At 36.5% G+C, this 20,114-nt stretch overlaps 2 protein-coding genes across 3 annotated transcripts; one reads left to right on the top strand and one right to left on the bottom strand.

Moving 5' to 3' along the window:
- Positions 1 to 1,779: 1,779 nt before the first annotated feature.
- On the top strand, positions 1,780 to 11,697 carry gfm2 (GTP dependent ribosome recycling factor mitochondrial 2). Its single transcript, XM_065293461.2, has 20 exons — positions 1,780 to 2,079; positions 2,176 to 2,257; positions 2,365 to 2,410; positions 2,578 to 2,675; positions 2,910 to 3,035; positions 4,130 to 4,218; positions 4,429 to 4,517; positions 4,645 to 4,705; positions 4,784 to 4,969; positions 5,091 to 5,171; positions 5,296 to 5,444; positions 6,194 to 6,334; positions 6,942 to 7,041; positions 7,240 to 7,429; positions 7,513 to 7,589; positions 9,190 to 9,328; positions 9,661 to 9,840; positions 9,954 to 10,069; positions 10,159 to 10,341; positions 11,088 to 11,697. The coding sequence occupies exons 1-20, from the start codon at positions 2,047 to 2,049 to the stop codon at positions 11,214 to 11,216; spliced, it is 2,295 nt and encodes a 764-aa protein (XP_065149533.2). The 5' UTR covers positions 1,780 to 2,046; the 3' UTR covers positions 11,217 to 11,697.
- On the bottom strand, positions 11,458 to 20,067 carry hexb (hexosaminidase B (beta polypeptide)). Of its 2 annotated transcripts, none has more exons than XM_065266796.2 (14): positions 19,772 to 20,067; positions 19,411 to 19,559; positions 19,069 to 19,134; positions 18,130 to 18,176; positions 17,669 to 17,779; positions 16,748 to 16,849; positions 16,272 to 16,404; positions 15,999 to 16,179; positions 15,646 to 15,732; positions 15,409 to 15,481; positions 14,530 to 14,704; positions 12,256 to 12,346; positions 11,946 to 12,050; positions 11,458 to 11,821 (listed from the first exon to the last, which is right to left on the bottom strand). In XM_065266796.2, exons 1-14 carry the CDS (start codon positions 20,011 to 20,013, stop codon positions 11,758 to 11,760), a joined length of 1,626 nt encoding a protein of 541 aa, XP_065122868.1. In that variant the 5' UTR covers positions 20,014 to 20,067; the 3' UTR covers positions 11,458 to 11,757. The 2 variants fall into 2 exon arrangements, with proteins under 2 accessions (XP_065122868.1, XP_065122867.1); XM_065266795.2 differs by lacking the exon at positions 14,530 to 14,704 and adding an exon at positions 13,064 to 13,241.
- Positions 20,068 to 20,114: the final 47 nt, after the last annotated feature.

The following is a 20,114-nucleotide window of genomic DNA, read 5'->3' as shown; positions in this document are numbered from 1 at the left end:
GCCCCCTTCTGGTGTAAAACAGGAAAGCACACGTTATTTCGCTAATGATTCACAAAAATGTGTCAAGGGTTTGCCCTGTTCCTTTTTAATTAAGTGTAATTGCCAAAATTTGGGGACGCCCCTCCAAATCATTGAATTCAGGTGTTCCAATCACTTTAGTGAAAGGAACTCTTATGCTTCATCCTACCAAGACATTTTGGACAATTTCGTGCTCCCAACTTTGTGAAAAACACTTTGTGGGCCCCTTACTGTTCCAACATGACTGTGCACCAATGCACAAAGCAAGGTCCATAAAAACATTGATGAGCGAGTTTGGTGTGTAACCTACCTGGCATGCACAGAGTCCTCCTGACCGTAACCCAATAGAACATCTTTGGGATGAATTAGAGCAGAGACTATGAGCGAGGCCTTCTCGTCCAACATCAGTGTCTGACCTTACAAATATACTTTTAGAAGAACACACTGTAGAAAGTCTTACAAGAAGAGTTGAAGCTGTTATAGCTGTACATTTTGGGCCAACTTCATATTAAACCCTATGGGTTAAGAATGGGATGTCATTCAGGTTCATGTGCATATGCTATAAAGGCAGATGTCCCAAAACTTTTGGCCATATAGTGTATCTTTTTAGTAACAGTTTTGTACAGACCTTGTACAGTTCTTTTTAAATCTGTTGTTGTCCCATCTTTTCTTGTTACAATTTAATTTTGATTTACAATTTTATCATGTTCAAAGAAACTCGCAACATTTTATGGTCAGGGTTAAATACCTTGAAAGTGTGTTGGGAGATTCGAAGCTTCGATTCATTTTTCACCTTCGAAAAATGATTTACTGTTTTGAAGCGCACGAAACACCTAAATATGTCGCTATCTGGTGGTCCAAACATACTTTTTACAAAATAATTGCCAAGGTTTTTATAAAACCATACTTAATACCATTATATTCTGTGTTTTTAGTTTTATTTAGGGCAAACAGGTCATTAACACTCTACACTTAAATTATGCACATGTTTTTTCATTAAATCTGTCTATAAACAAAAAGTTGGTAAAATGGTAGCACACTAGCACTATCAATCAGAAGGATTAATGTTTAATGAACTTGCATAATACCTATTTAGACACTAATAATATGTGATCTGCTCCCCCTTGGGGTTTTTTATAATCAAAAAAATAAAAAGTATAAAAGGGCATCACAAACAAATATTACATTCATTTAAAATTGAAACAGTGTTTCTGGCTTTTTGTTCTTTACAAATTTTATAGATTCTAGATATACTTAAAAGGCTGTTTGAAAATGAACAAAATTGGGTAAGTTACTCCATTTGACCTGGTGAATATAAAATGTCCCTAAAACTCCCCCTAGTGGTGAACCATCTGATTTTCAGTTATGACGTAAATGAAGCATCGTTTGCTAAAATCACGCGACTTGTCCAGTTTGAAACACATCCCAACCAATCATTCGAAACAAAACACTCGTAAATATTTCAAGGCTTCATGTGTTTCGAAATCACCTTTGCTGTTAATATTGGTTGAAATCGTAATTGGGATGGTGCTGAGTAACATGTGACGATTCACTTAGTGTAGTAGGTAATGTGTTTCAGTTCAATCAGTTTAACCTAATATCTAAGAAAAATTTAAATGGACAAAATACATTTTTAATAAGATTATATAAATGTGTTACATTAACAGTAAAACATTACATAACATTTGTGCAGTGAGCTATGGCCGGAACTTTTTCTGTTAATTTGTTTCGAACGGACTTATTTGACTGCTGCACTGAGTGGAGTGCGTCGAGAAACTGCTACCGGCTGGAATTTATCTATATAAAAAGCGTTTGACAGTTTTAATTGTATTTTAGGTGGTGTCAGTGACAGAAACAAATAACAGGGGTTGCTCCTGGTATTGTTTAATTTAGCGTATCATTAAAATCGATTTTGACATGAATTTAAAGTCCATACTAACCCAGTCTCTCAGTGACTTTGATCACGCACAGTCTTGTGGAACTAAAGAAATGAAGCTGTAAATCTTTATTCAAACATTCACCTTAAAAATGCACTTTGTAACGATTCCAGTTCTCCGAGGGGTAAGTCTGTGGTCTTGAATGTCTGCCAAATGAATGCGTGCATGTACACACACATATGACATTGATTCTCAACTGTCTGCCATCTGTCATTATCAGTGTATCCGACACCTCGTGAATGGATCCTCGCTGACCTGCAGATGCAGAATAACGTGGAAAAGAAATTACAGCTTTTTTAGAGGTAAAATAAATTGTATAGGTAATGAAAGCACAAGCAGCGTATTGAGTTGAATTAGTAGTATATTAGTTGAAATCTACAATGTTTCACTGTTCACAACATTTTTGCAGATGATGTCAAATCTGTTAAAGCGGTGCTCAACCCAGACATCTCAAAGTAAGATATGAGTATTTGTTTTAAACCGTCTGCAATAAGCAATGTATGTACAAATGTATCTCTTTTCTGTATTTAAACCTGCAAATAAACATTTTAGTGCACTAGACAATGAACATCAGTCACCTGTAGTCAGATGCAATCATACTGCTGATTATGTTCTTGTTTAGGATTCGTAACATAGGCATCATGGCACATATAGATGCAGGAAAGACCACCACAACAGAGAGAATGCTGTACTACTCTGGATATACCAGAGCTCTTGGAGGTAAGAGAAATTCAGATCTAATATGTTTATTTACATTTACAGTATGCATTTGGGCAAACACTTTCACCTGAAGTGACTTACAGTGCATTCAAACAGTGCATCTGTGTGATCCCTGGGATTGAACCCAGCGTCTTTATTTTTTTACACAACATTTTTCTATATGAACTATGTATAGGTAGCAGGCCTAGGCTTTTAGTTGTGCCTGTGTGATAAGACATCTGTTGTGCGGTTTAGATGTGGATGATGGAGACACTGTAACTGATTATATGGCCCAGGAGAGGGAGAGGGGCATCACCATCCAATCAGCTGCGGTTACCTTTGATTGGAAGGACCACAGAATTAACCTGATTGACACACCAGGTATGGGTCATGATCATACATGCTCACACACCTGAAGTAGTATATTGCAGCGTATATCCCCATCTCACTACAAACAATGAGAAGAAATTAGGTGTCTTGTTTAAAGTTGAAATAAGATCTACACCTATTTATTATTATTATTTCAGTCTAATTTTATAGAGACACATACAATAAGTCATCTTATGCATGCATCACAGTGCTTGTAAATCAAGCTAATTTGCAACACTTGTCCGTAGAAAGATTTTTTAACTATAATAATAACACAACAGTTAAGAGTAATTTAAAGTTAGGATTTTTTAAATAAAGATAAGTACAAGATTGTTGCTAAATTAACCACGATTTGGTAGCTTTTAAAAAAATAAATAAAACTTGCAACAGATTTTAGATAATCAGGTAATGAATTTCAAACTTTTACACCTTTCACTGTGAGTGACATCTGAGCAAAGGATGTTTTACAGTTTCCACTAGCAGCAACTATAAATGTGCATAGTAGTATTCATTGCATACAAAAAAATAAGATGTCAAATAAATATTTGGTGTCCTCAGAGTACGTAGCTCAAAATTCCAAATAGATAATTTATCATAGCATATTAAAATTGGCAGTGCTGTGGTTGGATAGTGCAGATTAAGGGGCGTGTTATCCCCTTTTGACATAACAAGGGGAGCCAAATTTCAATTACCTATTTTTCACATGCTTACAGAGAATGGTTTACCAAAACTAAGTTACTGGGTTAAACTTTTTCACAATTTCTGGGTTGATAGAAGTACTGGGGAGCCAATTATTGCACTTAAACATGGAAAGAGTCAGATTTTCATGATATGTCCCCTTTAAGACATGTCCCCTTTGTGTATGCATGTATGTATGTGTATATGTACATGAATGTGAATGTATACATAAAATTTTTTCTTATATATATTTATTTATACATGAATGAGTGTATTTATAGTGTACACACATATATTATGCAAACAAAAACTTTAATTTTGTATGTAATTTTGATTAATTTGGTAAATCGTTTGTCAGCCCTAGTACAGTAGTATGGAATAAACAGCTAACACACTCTGCACATGATGGATTGTCTTTCCTGCCACAGGTCATGTCGATTTTACTTTGGAGGTGGAAAGAGCTTTACGAGTGTTGGATGGAGCAGTCGCTGTGTTTGATGCATCTGCTGGAGTTCAGGTTCGACTTTTGTGGGGTTTTGGCGTATTGTGTCTTTTAATGAAGTCAATTAAAGTTATTTTTCCTGTAATTTTCTGTTTCGTACAGTATTTGTATACTAGTTTGATAGTTAAGCTATAGCAGAATAACCTATTGAAATAGAGATTAAAACGTACATTTATAATTGTATTTATTTATCATGTGTTTGTCTGATTGTAACCTGAATTTCAGGCTCAAACCTTGACTGTGTGGCGACAGGCTCAAAAACATAAAATCCCATGTGTGTGCTTTCTGAACAAGATGGACAAACCTGCAGCTAGGTTATACACACATATTTACTGTTCTTTATTCTTTGGATGCCATACCACAGTTTAAAACGTATTTTCACATTATCTTATGTTAAAACGCAATGTACGATAAGTTTAATTTCACTCTCTTTCCTCATAGCTTCAAATACTCAATAGACAGCATCAAGACCAAACTAAAGGCCAACCCTGTTCTCCTTCAGGTAACCTTTGTGTAACAGACCAGCTATTCGGTGACAAGTAAAAATGTTATAAACGGTAATATTTTGTGTCACGTTCAGATTCCTATTGGCTCAGGAAAGGGCTTCACGGGATTGGTTGACTTGATCACTAAGCAGAAAATGATTTGGCTTGGAAACTCGCTAACATCCGATGGTCGTGATTTTGAGATGAGAGCCCTTCAGCCATCTGAAGACCCTGAGGTGCTTCAGTCTGTCAGTGAGGCCAGGGGAGCTCTGATTGAACAGGTAAAGAGAAAAGTATGATGACCACAGCACCGATATTGATTGATTCATCATGTATGATTTGCTGCAGGGGCATTTTGTACTACATTTACAATCAAACGTTTACAACCACTTGTTTTGGCAGGTAGCAGATCTAGATGACGAGTTTGCTGAGCTGCTGTTGGGAGACTACAGTGAAAACTTTGATGCAGTGCCTGCAGGGAAGGTAAAAAATACTTCCTGTGTGTATTTGTACACCTTTTATCTCTGTGTTTCTCTAACCAACACTCGCTTACACACCGAATAAAGATAGAAATTAGGGCATACAGCTTGAATATGTTTGTGTCCAGTTGCAAGAGGCGGTGAGGAGAGTGACATTAGCACGTAAGGGGGTGCCGGTGTTGTGTGGAAGCTCGCTAAAAAACAAAGGAGTCCAACCTTTGTTGGATGCCATAACTGCTTATCTTCCCGCCCCCAATGAAAGGCATCATGATCTGGTGTGAGTGTTACACCCTTCTGTTCAGTTCTTCATCTTTTCAATTTACGTCATTATTCCTTAAAGGTGCAGTGTGTAAATTTTAGCGGCATCTAGTGGTGAGGTTGCGAATTGCAACCAACGGCTTAGTCCACGGCTCACTCCTCGCTTTTGAAACGCATAGAGAAGCTACGGTAGCTGCCACCCGACAAACATGTCATTGTCAGAGATAACTTAGTAAAAGAAATTGTCCTTAAAGAGCTTCTGTAGGAAAATGGCAGCACAAAATGGCGACTTCCATGTAAGGGGACCCTCGTTGTATGTAGATAAAAAGGTCTCATTCTAAGGTAATAAACACATAACGGTTCATTATGAAAGGTCTTTATACACCCCTGATAATATAGTTTTGTATATTATTTTGCATTTCTGTCAAAAGATCCTTCTAAAAATTACACACTGCACCTTTAATGAAGGAATGAAGGATCTTAGGATGCCTTCTTGTGAAGACATTACAGTACCTAATATAAGAATGAACAACAATGATAAATGATTAAATAAATAAACATTGAATACAATAAATACATAGAAATTAAATAAGTATGAATAGAAGTAAAATACAACCCAAATGTATGTTTGTACTCTCGACCCATCTCTCAGAGAATATAGACAAACACAGGCTGCTATTCAGACACTAAGATCCTAAGACCCTTCATAACATTCACAAGATTTATTTTCTTGTTCTCATATTGGTATCCATGTATGTGTGTGTGTAGGCGCTGGTATAAGGATGATCTGTGTGCACTGGCCTTTAAGGTGATCCATGACAAGCAAAGGGGTCCGCTGGTGTTTGTCAGGATATACTCAGGAACCATGAAGGCTCAGTCAGCAGTGTATAACATTAACAGAAACGGAACGTAGGTTCAACTAATTTTTTAGAATGTAAAGATTGATTATATAAGCACAGATTAGATACACACACAATTTTATTATGTTTTGTGCCTTCAGGTCTTTACACATACTGTTCCATGAAGATATGTTGTAAATGTTACCATAAATAAAAAATTATATATATATATGTATATGTATATGTATATGTATATATTATTTAGGGGCGGTTTTCCAGACAGGGATTAGACTAGTCCTAGACTAAAATATAAGTAAGAGCTGTCCAAACTGAAAACAACTTGCACTGCCATATCTTAAAATACGTCAGTGCCCTTTGTTTTGACTCAAAATGCCCACCAGTAATTTTTTTAGTAAGGCATGTTTGTTCAAACTAGTTATATTTCCTAATTAAACTAAGGCATAGTCCTGGTTTAAGATAATCCCTGTCCGGGAAACCACCCCATGAAGTATTTATTCAACTTTCCGATGATGTATAAATCTTAATTTAAAAAAATTTGACCCATATGGCTGGTTTTGTGGTCCAGGGTCACATAGCAAAAGTATTCCTCTTGATGTTTTGAATTGCTTTTCAGTTTTTGAACATGCAAAACATCCTCATATTTTTATATTTCTCAGAGAGAGAATGAGTCGGCTTCTCTTGCCTTTTGCTGATCAGCACATAGAAATTCCCTCCATTTCTGCAGGAAACATTGCGCTTACAGTAGGACTCAAACAGGTAAATATGTAATGTCCTTAAATGGCTTTTTCTTGGAAACTGATATGACTGTTCTTCATGTGTCTGTAGTTAACAGTTTAAATGTGCACATAGTAGTTTTTTGTTTATTCTGCCCCAATATTAATTAGGATTTTTTTTATATAATTTACTGGATCTTGAAAATGAATTTTTTTTATAACATCTTGTGGTTTGAGTCAGACAGTGACAGGCGACACCATCGTCTCCTCCAAAGCCTCAGCAGCAGCTGCAGTGAGAAGAGCTGAGAACGAAACTGAGGACAACAGGAGCTCAAATAGGGAGAGCAGCAGTCTGGTGCTTGCAGGGGTGGAAGTACCAGAGCCAGTGTTCTTCTGTTCCATTGAACCTCCTTCCATGGCCAAACAGGCAGGTAAGAACTTGAAAATTTATGGATTGAAAAGAGAGGATAGAGCCAGTGCCAAACAGAAGATCTCACTGTGATTTCTCTAACAGATTTGGAGCATGCGCTTAGCTGCCTACAAAGGGAAGACCCCAGTCTGAAAGTCAGAACAGACCCTGACTCAGGACAGGTACACATATGCTGTCGTTTATTCAGAATTGTTTCAGGTCTTATTTTTGTTTATTACACGACTCGTTGGAATGCTTGATTCTGATTGGCCAGTCATGACATTATTCTCAAACAACAACCACTTAAAACTAATAACACACGGTAACCCGGATGCTGCAAATCATTTTGACACATACAGTTTAATAATTACTCAAAAATTACATTTAAATATGTATTTTTATAACATGAAGCCTGTCAAAAGATTAATTGCGTTTAATCACATTCAAAATAAAAGTTTGTTTTTGCATAATATATACATGTGTACTGTGTGAATTTTTTTGTATATAAAAATACACACACATGCATGTATGTATTAAAGAAACATTTATTTTTATTTTTTTTTTAAATTTTATATTATGTATAAATCTTAAAAAATTATACATGAATATTTTTTTTCATATATTTATACATGTATTTGTGTAGTTATATATACATAATTATTGCACACAAATATATTATGCAAACACAAACTTTTATTTTGTATGCAATAATCGCGATTAATCTTTTGACAGCCCTAAATAACATATGTGACATTATATTTACAACTGATTAAACCCCAAATAGTGTGTTTGTGACATTTAAACTTCTTGTCTTATCTGACAATAACCGAAAGTAAACAGATTTTCCTCGCAGAAGGTCTGCATTCATTAAAAATGAGCAAATAAAATATTTTAAATCAATATATAATATTCCTTACCTTATTTATGAAGTAAAAAATAGCTGTGAACAAGCAGGATAATGTACAGGCAGCCAGTTGTTATCGTGAAATAAGCCCCTTCTATGTGATATAAGACCCTCTTGCTAAGGCAAGTACTGTATGGTTTTTGCAAGTCTTGCATTCTAAATGCTATGGAAATAAAACTTCAAATTATACAGCTAGTCGATAAAAGCAACCCTTTCACTTTTCTACAAATTGAAAGATTTTGTAGCATATGACAATATTTGGCTGAGATAAACTATTTGAAAATATACAAAATTAGGGTGCAAAAAGTCCAAATATAAGGAAACATGCCTTCTAAAGTTGTCCAAATGAAGTCCTTAGCAAGACATATTACTAATATGATTAAAAAATAAATACATTTTTGATATTTACGGTTGGAAATTTACAAAATGTCTTTGTGGAACATGATCTTTACTCAATAACCTAATGTTTTTTGGCATAAAATTTATATTTTGACCCATACAAGGTCTTTTTTGTGGTCTGAGGTCACATTTATGCAATTGGCAGACACTTTTATCCAAATAATTTAGCTATACATTTTATATTTATATTTATATTAGTATGTCTGTTTCCTGAGAATTTAACCCATGACACTGCTAATGCAATGCTCCACCACATAAGCCGCAGAAACACATTGTATAAAGGCATAAGAAAATTGTAGACAAAGCAATGCACGATAACACCACATCATCATAGAGGTGACTTTTTCACAAGCGAGACCCACTCACATTTTCTTTAAAAGAAAAATAGTCGAGTTAATCATTCACGTTAAATGAAGCATAAACCGAACCTGGTAAAGAAACCTCTTTGGCTCTCATTCTCAAATTCTGCTTGCGTACAGATGATCCTGTGTGGTATGGGGGAGCTACACATTAAGATTATCCATGATCGCATCAAGAGAGAGTTCAACATTGAAACTCATCTTGGACCGTTGCAGGTGGCCTACAGAGAAACCATCCTCCAATCAGCATCAGCCACAGGTGAGGCTTTAGCCAATCAGCAGTCACCAAAATAAATATCATGGTAGATAAACAAAAAAAGCGAATTGTATCTTTATCTGTAAGTCATTTGCATGTGGTGGATTATAACACAACATTTACATTTTATGGCAGGTGTATTTCTGTTTACGACTGTTTATGATTCTGAACGGTGGTTATAACAGACTTTGTCCATGTTGATGATAGTCATAAAATGATAAAATGTAAACACATGATATATATAGATAAACTTTAACACAGAAGAATTGCAAGAATTTTACTAACAACAACAAAAAGAGGTCAATTCCTAATCCTGTAAAACATGTGTGTTACAGATACATTAGATCGTACCCTGGGAGATAAGAGGCATGTAGTTACTGTAGAGCTTACAGTCCATTCTTGGACCGAGTCTGGTACTTCCTGTGACATCACTTTTGAGGACAAAGTAAAAGCTCAGCTCTCTGCTGACATCAGAGAGGCCGTGGAACACGGAGTTCAAAGCGCCTACTTTCAAGGTAACAGTACCATTTGCTTGTGTTGGGTACAGAAGAAAAGTCATTTAAGACTCATTTACAGGTATGCATTTGGCACATGCTGCTGGTAACCCATCTCTTATTTCTGTCTGCAGGTCCTGTGATGGCATGTCCTGTACAAGGAGTACAAACAGTCATCCAGCATGTAAGTTGGGAATCAGGCACTTCTTCAGCCATGGTGTCTGCCTGCGTGTCCCGCTGCATGCTCAAGGTATTTGCAACTCTACCTTGGATCTTTTTATAATGGTAATTTTGAAATTATGGCACATCTTTATTTTGTTGATGTCTTTGCGTTCATAGGCTCTGAGGCTGGCTGGAGGGCAGGTTTTGGAGCCAGTAATGGAGCTGGAAGTGACGTTGGGAGAGGAGCATCTGAGCTCTGTACTCGGTGATCTGGCCCAACGGCGCGGGACCATCCGCGAGATCCAAACTCAGCAGGAAAACAAGGTTTTACTGGCTACGGTACCTTTGGCAGAGATGATGGTAAGTGGTAACTGCAGAGCTTTTTTTGAGTCGCTAAAGTGTTACTGATATGCAAGTAATAGCACAGATTTACTGCTTTCAAGGGACACTCCACTTTTTTGGAAAATATGCTCATTTTCCAGCTCCCCTAGAGTTAAACATTTCATTTTTACCATTTAAGAATCCATTCAGCTGATCTCTGGTTCTGGCGGTACCATATAGCTTAGCATAATCCATTGAATCTGATTAGACCATTAGCATTGCGCTCAAAAATAACCAGAGAGTTTTGATATTTTTCCTATTTAAAACTTGACTCTTCTATAGTAACATTATGTACTAAGACCGACAGAAAATAAAAAGTTGCGATTTTCTAGGCCGATATGGCTAGGAACTGTACTCGGCATAATAATCAAGGACTTTGCTGCTGTACCATGGCTGCAGCAGGGGCAACGATATTACGCAGCGCCAGAAAGTAGCCCCATTGGTTGTCATTAGCAGGGGACTATTTTCGGGCACTGCGTAATATCATTGCGCATCCTGCAGCCATGGTACAGCAGCAATATAGCGATGCTAATGGTCTAATCAGATTCAATGGATTATGCTAAGGTATGCTAAAAGTGGTACAGCCAGACACGGAGATCGGCTGAATGGATTCTAAAACTGTAAAAATCAAATGAGCATATTTAAGGCTATGCTAACATAATATTGATCATGAAGAAAAATTTGATCATTTTAAAAATATATCTTGATCATGTGCTTGTTTCTAGGGCTATTCGACCGTCCTGCGCACTTTGACCTCTGGGAATGCCACCTTTTCTCTGGAGCTGTCCAGCTATGAGCCCATGAATCTTCAAGACCAAAACACACTGCTGAACAAGATGGCTGGACTGGCTTGAGCCGATAACTAAATCACCAGCTGAAATGTGAACTGACTGTTGTTACAGATGCAAATCTGATTGGACAATAAGCGTTGACATGCTAAAGCCAATCAAAAAGCAGAAGATATACTGTACACATGAGACAAGTCTGCATATGGACATAGCGAAGACATGCCCTACTTATTTTTTTTAGTTAACGCTTGAAAGAAAAACTTTAAAACTAATTTTCTAATGAAAATGGACAGGGTAAGTACAGATATGATGGTACGTAAATGCATAAACATTTTATTTATTTTGTGCATAAAACACATCCCATTTTATAATTACCAATAGAAGATCCTATTACAAAAGGCTTAATACAAGAAGTGTAATTCATCATCTCCTAATACAATGTACTACATTACTCATTTAAAAAACAATTCCAAACATCAAGTAATTTCCTGGATAAATGGCTCAGTGCATACCATAACAAACCATAAAAACTGGATTGCTAACATGATTTAGATTTAAGTGTTTTTCTGTTGCTCCCTTAAAATGAAGTTGAACTGAATCCCATACTTCATTTGCCATTGTACTCATGACGGCAGTGACCGACGAACAGAGGTTGTGCTGGTATACCTCTCCTGATGGTTAAAAAAAAACATAATTAACCTTTTAAGGTAAATTATTATTTGTTTGAGTTTTAAGTGGCTATTAAATTTATTTAGGCTAGCAATAGACTGGTCATACAATCATAGTCATACTTACTTGACCATGCGGCAACGATGCTGTGCTAGGCGTTTATAGGCATTACTGAGGTCCGTCACATTCTTATTACTCCAAAGCCTTTCTGCAACAGCGCTGGCCCTGGGCCTGTAATGATAAAACACACATTTATTGTACTTGTACAACTTTGAATATGTCAGTCAATACTAGTATTGGCTCATACTCCAATCTGAGATATTACAGTAGGTGAGACACACACACAGTGCTTACTGTGACATTATAGTTATAATGCACATTAATAATATCTGGTTTGTTCAGCACTTGGTACATTTAAGTGTGGTTTTAGTCGTACCACAATCGGGGGGTGAGGTTTGTGGCATCCACAAATTCTCCCCAGAGACAAGCCTCTCCACCAATCACCAGCTGCTTCTGCGCATCTGTGCCTGAGAACAAAATTACATAAAAATTGTTGTTTGGTTTACTAATGCACGACATTCGCAACAGAAAAAATTGCAAGGCTTCCATTGATGGTTACATTCAGCTGCCCAAAGATTGTTACAAACAAATCTTTTATAACATTACATTTAGAAAAGTTGGTCCTTCTGTATATAATCCTCTACATAAGTGTGAATTCACTCAGTGTTAAACATGCACAATACCTGTACACACCTTCTTCTGTACCTAAAGTCAATACAAACTAATTGAACTCGCTCTTAACTGGTTAGAGACAACTGTTAGTCTACAATGTGCTTATGGAAGGTTCATTTACATGTAATGCAAGGTTTTTCTCAATGCCAGTACTATGATGTAGGATAAAAACAATACAAACAGACTAATCATAACCTGAACAGGCTACACCACGGTTAAAACAGAGTAGCACCTACATTGTAAAACAAGATTTGTTGGTTCAACTTAAAAAAGTTAGTTACTTGGTTGCCTAAAGTTTAGTTAACTAATTTTTTTTAAATGTTTAAGGTTACCACTGGTAACTTGCTTTTTTATGTTGAATCGACTTTTTTTTACAGTGTAATACACATTCATGCACATTGTACTTCCCAATCATACACAAACCCTTGTTGTAAACCTTAAGTATTTACCCAAAACAGAACAGGTTGAACCTTTGCCCAAACAAATCTTTATCCTAGAAATAACAAACACACCAGTAAAATTTCGTGGGTCGGCTTTATAAATGTCCTTCCAGTCCTGGCCATAGGTGATTCGGTTGAGATACCAGGGGGTAGAGAGCAGAGCATTGAAACCAGCGGCTGTTATTCGCGCCATTTCATCCTGGTACTGTGGCTGTCTTTTCCACACATGGATCTGAGTGTCTGCTTTGAGCTACACGTGTACACAAACACGCATGTATAACACAAACATGCATGCGTCAACATATGCGGATACATCCCCCCCTTTACCACATTCAGATTTCCGAACATTACTTTGTTACACACGACAATAAATATTCCTAGGGATGCACAAATCTGAAACATGGTTATCTTATCCTGTTGTAGACCTAAAATTTGTATTTCAATCTCTTTCTGAACTTTCTTGATGCTTGATACATCAACAAAACGATTGTAGTTTTATATCTTTATCTCCGCACAATTCTCTCAATAATATGTTATATTCAACATATTTCCCAGCCCTAGTTCCTACTAATCGAAACACACCTATACAAGCTAGTCAAGCTGTTCAGGATAACCTGAGGAGGGTTTCAGCTAAACTCTGACGCCATACAGGACCTGAATTAAAACGTTGCAGTATAGATGTATAATAACTTCTATTGCAGTAAATCAGGTAGCTGTAAATAATTATTTCAATCTATAAACAATTTTTTTTAAGGAATATTATTGGAATAATATTGGTGCATCCCTAGAATATCAACATCTATAAATACTGTATATATATTAAGTAGGCAAAGCATGCTTAATGTACAGGTTAGTAGCCTTAGAACCGGACAGCAGTTAACACAGTTTATACTTTAATATCTGTGATCACTGAGGTAGAAATGTAGTGTTGGTATACATTTTGTTTTGCTTATCCGCTAAAGACAAGCAGAACATTCAGGGAGATGCATTTTGTGTAATGCCTTTAAATTGGCAGGGTTAAAGAAATTAAATAGTTTGTAGGACGGGCAAGATAGAGGGGGAAATATTGCAGCGCGTATTTTACAGAACATGGGCAAAAATGTGTGACATTGTTCAATAACTTGAGGAGCTCTGATTGAAATGGGGTGTTCAACCAAAATCAACACTACAGCCAGGCTGAAAACAACGACAAAAACACCACAGTACGCCCTTAAATTCCCACAACTGCAATAAATCCATCTGTCAAATTCATCAATGACATTTAGACTTTGATTTGGATTATTTCATATTTGCATACTTCACTCAGGATATCAATATTTTAATGCATGTATTTAAGGTATTACAGTATAAATATTAGGTTTGTTGAAACTGACACCACTTCTCAAGATTAAATTAAATCTTATCATTAATATTAGATTTTTACACAAGGTCTATGAACATGCACAGAACTACATCTATGTAAAACTCAACTAACTACTGCAGTATCCCTGAATTTGAATGCAAATCAGAGTAGTGGTGCTGAACAAAAATAAACTAACCATCGAAACTGAGTGGCTCAACTTTGTAGTATTTTTGCCAGTCCTGTCCATAGCTAATCCAGTCCAGGTACCAAGGGGCGGAGAGAATGGTTGTAAATCCCGCCCTGGTCACATTTGCTAGCTCCTCCTCCATATTGCTCGAAATCCACACTCCCACCACAGTGTCATCCTTCAGCTGGAACATGCATAAAGCACATTATGTGCCCTCAAATTATGTGCAAATTGTATTGAATGTTTCCCTCCCTGCTGTTAACTGCTGTTAAACAAGGGTAAAGCAAACAGTTCTGCATGCAAGCGCAATTAAAGGAATATTTTAGTTGCATGTTAGCAGTGAAATGAGCAAACAAGCAAATACATGTAAGGCGATGGTCATGCGTGTAATTTTTCTAAGTTTAGGGTCTGTTTCTTCAAGCAGCAGAAGACAGGTGTTCAGAAATCCCATTTACAAATCACTGATGCTAGTAGCTTAAAATTACTTTTATAATAACTAGTTTAGATTTTGTTTTAAAATCTTTATAATAAATAATATTTTCAAATTGACAGTTCAATTAAACGTATACCACGGGGCTCTTAAATGCTTTATTCTGATTGGTTAAGAAATGTCCCATAGGTATGCATTTTTTTTTCTTTTTTTTATAAATGCACACCTGACCTGTCAAATGTCTTAAAATAACCTCTAGAGCAATGTCTGGGGTTACCGTGGTATAAGCATAATAATTGACTCCGGTCCTTTGATTTATTCGAAAATAATGCACACCCACTGCGTGGAGATATATAAAGTCAAATGAGAGTGTCAGCAAGACTCAATGTTTATGTATGTGATTTTTAACAAAGTAAAATTACTTCACAACAGCCTTGATGAGTAAAGATGAATCATACCTTCACACCATTATCAAAGACTTCCTGCCACACCATGTAACCTTTCTTGGTAGCCGCCACAATGTCAACCAACCTGTTTGTCAATAATGACTAGTTTTATTATGTTAAATAACATCATCTTGAAATTTGAGGAATAGTTTAAGTCACAGTAAAGGGCAACAAATTAAAGTTTTATCATGTATTTATAATATTCTTCATTTTTTTATAATGACTTCCTTGTTGTATTGGGACTCTAACCTCTGTATGTAGTAGGACTCCAGTTTGGTGTAGTCTGTGCCAAAGGATTGCTCCTTCATAAACTTCTGAATGTCGGGATTAGACTTCCTACAGGAACATTTAAGTAGAAAGTGGTAGAATAAGTTATACAGAACAAAGAGTACTAAACTGTTACAGGTACCTGGAAAAATAGTTAAATAAGTCAGGAGATAGAAGATAAGTGCAGCTTTGTGTGTATAGACTGTACACGCCGTCTACAGTTTTGGTGGGCCAGGAAATAAGGTTTGACTATGGCCTTTGCATTAATATTTTGGAGAAGTATAACTTTCTTACTGAAGAGAAAACTAAAATTTAGATCCTTTTCTATGTATTACCAGCAAGTGAAGTCAACCTCATCTCCCCCCAGGTGAACGTAGGCATCCGGGAAAACGGTGCTGATCTCTTTAAATAACTGGGCCATGAACTCATAAGTGGAGTTTAGGATGGGGTTCACCGGCCCGAATGTTCCAGATGGAGTAGATCCAGAATAACAGGGTGTTAGTAGATCCTTTTGGCCTAAGGGCAGGGAGAGACCATGTCATGTTCATCAATCATGCTAAGTTAAATATAAGCAAATGCATGGTTATGGTTAGTGTTCACTGACTGACCGTTGCCCCATGACTGTGTGTGTCCTGGGGTGTCAAACTCAGGGATGACCCGAATCCCCCTCATGCGAGCAAATTCGATGACCATCTTTACATCAGACGGTGTGTACACATGTGTATATGGGTGATAAGCTCCCTGTCATTTCACAAAACAAACCAAAACAGCGCAAATGTTTAAGTGCTTTGAGATGAATTCCTCAAAAACTATAAAAAAAAGTGACTTTTTTTTTAGATCCTAAGGAAACAACTTTGGCATTTCTATTCTAATGTTCTACTTACCATTTTCTTCCAGTGCAGCATATACAAAAAAGGTCAATGAGAAAAGCAAACTAAATATTTGCTATTATAACCCTGTTATAATGTGACTCCTACAGCTGGTGTGGTATATTGCTACCAGTATGTTTGAAATAAATAGACAATACATCTGATAGACAGACCATACACTACTCTGACCATTTAAAAGTGCATGATATGCTCACCTTCTGACTTAAATCAGGGAAGGTACGGCTGAGATAAGGGAAAGACGGATCGTCCACAATGTGCCAGTGGAATACGTTAAACTTGTTCATCGCCATCACTTCCTGTAAAAATAAAGTGTTTTTATTACAGAACACTGTGGTATAAGAAGCACTTTAATATCAAAAAGAAATTGGTCATTGTTAACAATTGTTAATAATAATAATAATAATAATTATTATAATAATTACAGCCATTACATTGATCAGGACATCTCAGTTTAAATTATATAATCCAATAAATAACAAGTGTTCTTTCACAATATACTGGTATATAGTACAGCCAAGATTTTACCCCTAAGGTAAGATTCAACCTGTCTCGTGATTACTGTCATGTGTCGAGAACCTGACTTTCCTGTTTAAAAAATATTACTTCCTTCGTAGTTCTAAAGTCAAATGTCGCTTATATTAAACTGCAAAAGTGTTTTTCTTCATGTAACCATGTAACTGTAAGTTACATCAGTAACATACCCCTGTACACTGCATACTAGCAATCTGCATGTGTAATTGCATGTCGACAGGAATAACGTTGCCGAAGTATAAATGAAAACTGGTCCTACTATAATACTATACTATAATACTATAAATTGGTCTTTAGCAGCCCATGCTATATGGGACAGATACGACTGACTTTATAACAGTGCAACTCGCACTGCTTTAATGGGGTGGTAGGCAAGTGATATCACCGACCAAACTAATCAATAATGGCATTTGTTGAACAATATTTTTATTATATATATATATATAGCCCTACTATACAGAAGAGTGCATTTAATATTGGCTGAATGCTTCTTTCAGATTTAATCACTATACCTGATTTAATACACAGACCTATTTGTAAATGGTTAATGCTATTGTCATTAAAAACAAACCATTTCATCTTACCAAATTATCCAAAATGACTTTGAGTGGTAGGTAGTGACGGGATGTGTCGAGGAGAATCCCTCGATGGGCAAACCGTGGAAAATCCGAGATGACGGTCTTATTGATGTGGTACTGTAAAGAGAAAACAAAACCAATCCTTGGATTTGAAATCCACTATATACTCATAATGTGATTAGTCCTGTACAATTTCATGAAGAAATTATAAAATAGATAAAGGTATGCTTTTATAAATTGCGTTCAAGTTTTCCCTAGCTATCACCATCTCTGTTTGAAACATAAAATTACAAGTTACATTATATATATTTACATGTTCGAAGACAAATTAGGTAAAAACTGACAATACTTAACAACATTGCAAATCAAGATAAGGCAAGGAAAGTTTTCAACACTGATTTTTGACATGGGACGGATTTGATATGGGACTGCAGCTAAGGTTAAAGGTTTGGTCGGTGTACACTTACGGTTCCATAGTCATCTTCATAAATCAGCTGACTGAATGTTTCCAATCCTTAAAACAACAAACACAAAAATCACTTTAAACAAAAGGACATGTATACATCTTTTAGGTATTCAAGTTAGATAAGTAAAATTTTAAAAACATGTGACTGAAACTGAGCTGCTATCTTATATAAAGTTATAGCATGCTTATAATAAGGCACCTTATCTTGTAATAACATTGTTAGTAGTTTTACTAAAGTATAAGCAGCAAAAACTTATTACAAAAAAATATTACAAACTATCATTCTTTCATACACACATTGTTTGTAAAGCTAATTATTTGAAGACACAAGGAAGTGGCTAAAAATACTTGCACTTTGTCTATGCGTCAATGTAATTTTAATTAAAAACAGGAAATAAGGGTGGGACATATTGAGTGAATCCTATTTAAAACTACCAATGGCATTCAGTTTACGAAAAAGTGAAGTCCAAAATTATGTCATAAAAATCGTTGATCTGTAATGGCGTAAGAACTGTGGGGTGGTTTCCTGGACAGGGTTTAGATTAATCCAGGACTAGGCCTTAGTTAAATTAGGACATTTAAGTCGTTTATTACAAACTTTACAAAAAAACAATACAGGTATTGATCTTTAGACAAAACAATGGCACTGATATAAGTCAGTGCAAGATGTTTTCAAATTAAGTCAGCTCAAACATGCATTTTAGTCTGGGACTATAAGCCTTGCACGGGAATCCAGCCCATGAAAGAGTTGAATGCCTAGATCTACACCCTTACAAGGGACGTGTTTAAAACAACACAATTAGTGTTACTTTTAACACAACTTGTGTTTTGTTTTAAAATGAAAAGCAACACAACATGACACATAATGTGTTAAATAGCACAACACACAAAAAAATATAAAAAATAAACATCCTTTCTTAGAGTGTTCGGGCAAGCTTACCTCGCAATGCTCCCCATACATTAGAAGCTTTTAGTACAGCAGAGGGTTGATCAACTGTCAGCTCATCTACAGAAAGAGGACAGAATTTTACAAAGAAATATTGTTTACAGGACATATCAGAACATCAACTTCTTACTGGTCAAATCAATGTCACATAAACAAAAAGCTCAACAATCACTTAATGCGTTAACGAGATTACGCTCCACATATGTCGCCACTGGATTTGTCTTTTTCTATTGGATTAGAAAGAGTGGATCACCGGCGGCAGATTATTACGTTGAATGCCATTGTTTTTAGTGCTTTGTCACCCGCCAAACAAACACGGAAAGGAAAAGAACTCACATGACTCGTCGGTCTGTAGACTCGGGTATCCGTCACACTCTGGATCAGCTGATGTGATCCACACCTGAAGTTCGACGAGATCTGGACTGAAAGCTTGCTTTCTTCTTTTGTCCTGCTTCCTCACTTCACCGAATATGTACTCAAAATACCTAAAACGCAGATGGTTAGTTCATGACTTTCATGGATGAAAATGTCAATTTTGCTTACTACTGCAGATTTCAGCACAAAGCGCACAGTAACCCTTGTAGCCGCGCGCGCGATTCTGTAATTTCTATTTGCTTGAGTATGTAGGGATACTCAATAGCGTCATGCACGAGAGCGTATGTACACAAATACAAAAAATCTGTGTAAGTTACATTACCTGCGAAACGCGTTCTGAAGTAAACTGCAGCTCGGCCCGGCGGATGACTCTTTACCGTTGACGATCTGAAAGCTGTATGGGCTGAGTTGAAAAGAAAGATCAGACGACTTAAATATCTGCGGTAGCGGCCAGAGAGAGATTTCATCCAGCTCGTTCAGTTTTTCACCAAAGTCATCGAACAGCCAGCCGTGACTAAAGGCTATCGCTGCGACCAGCGACGCCAGTTTAAGCATGTAGTACATCGCTGTGTCGAACGTTGAGCTGTCAGCTGACTTCTGTTTCTAGTATGAACTATGAAGTTGCGAGATGTGCTTTGGGTTTGTGGGCGGTGTCTTAACTGCAC

This window comes from Paramisgurnus dabryanus, chromosome 5, assembly GCF_030506205.2.
Source record: "Paramisgurnus dabryanus chromosome 5, PD_genome_1.1, whole genome shotgun sequence".
Lineage (NCBI taxonomy): Eukaryota > Metazoa > Chordata > Actinopteri > Cypriniformes > Cobitidae > Paramisgurnus > Paramisgurnus dabryanus.
This window is presented reverse-complemented; position numbering and strand designations above follow the sequence as displayed.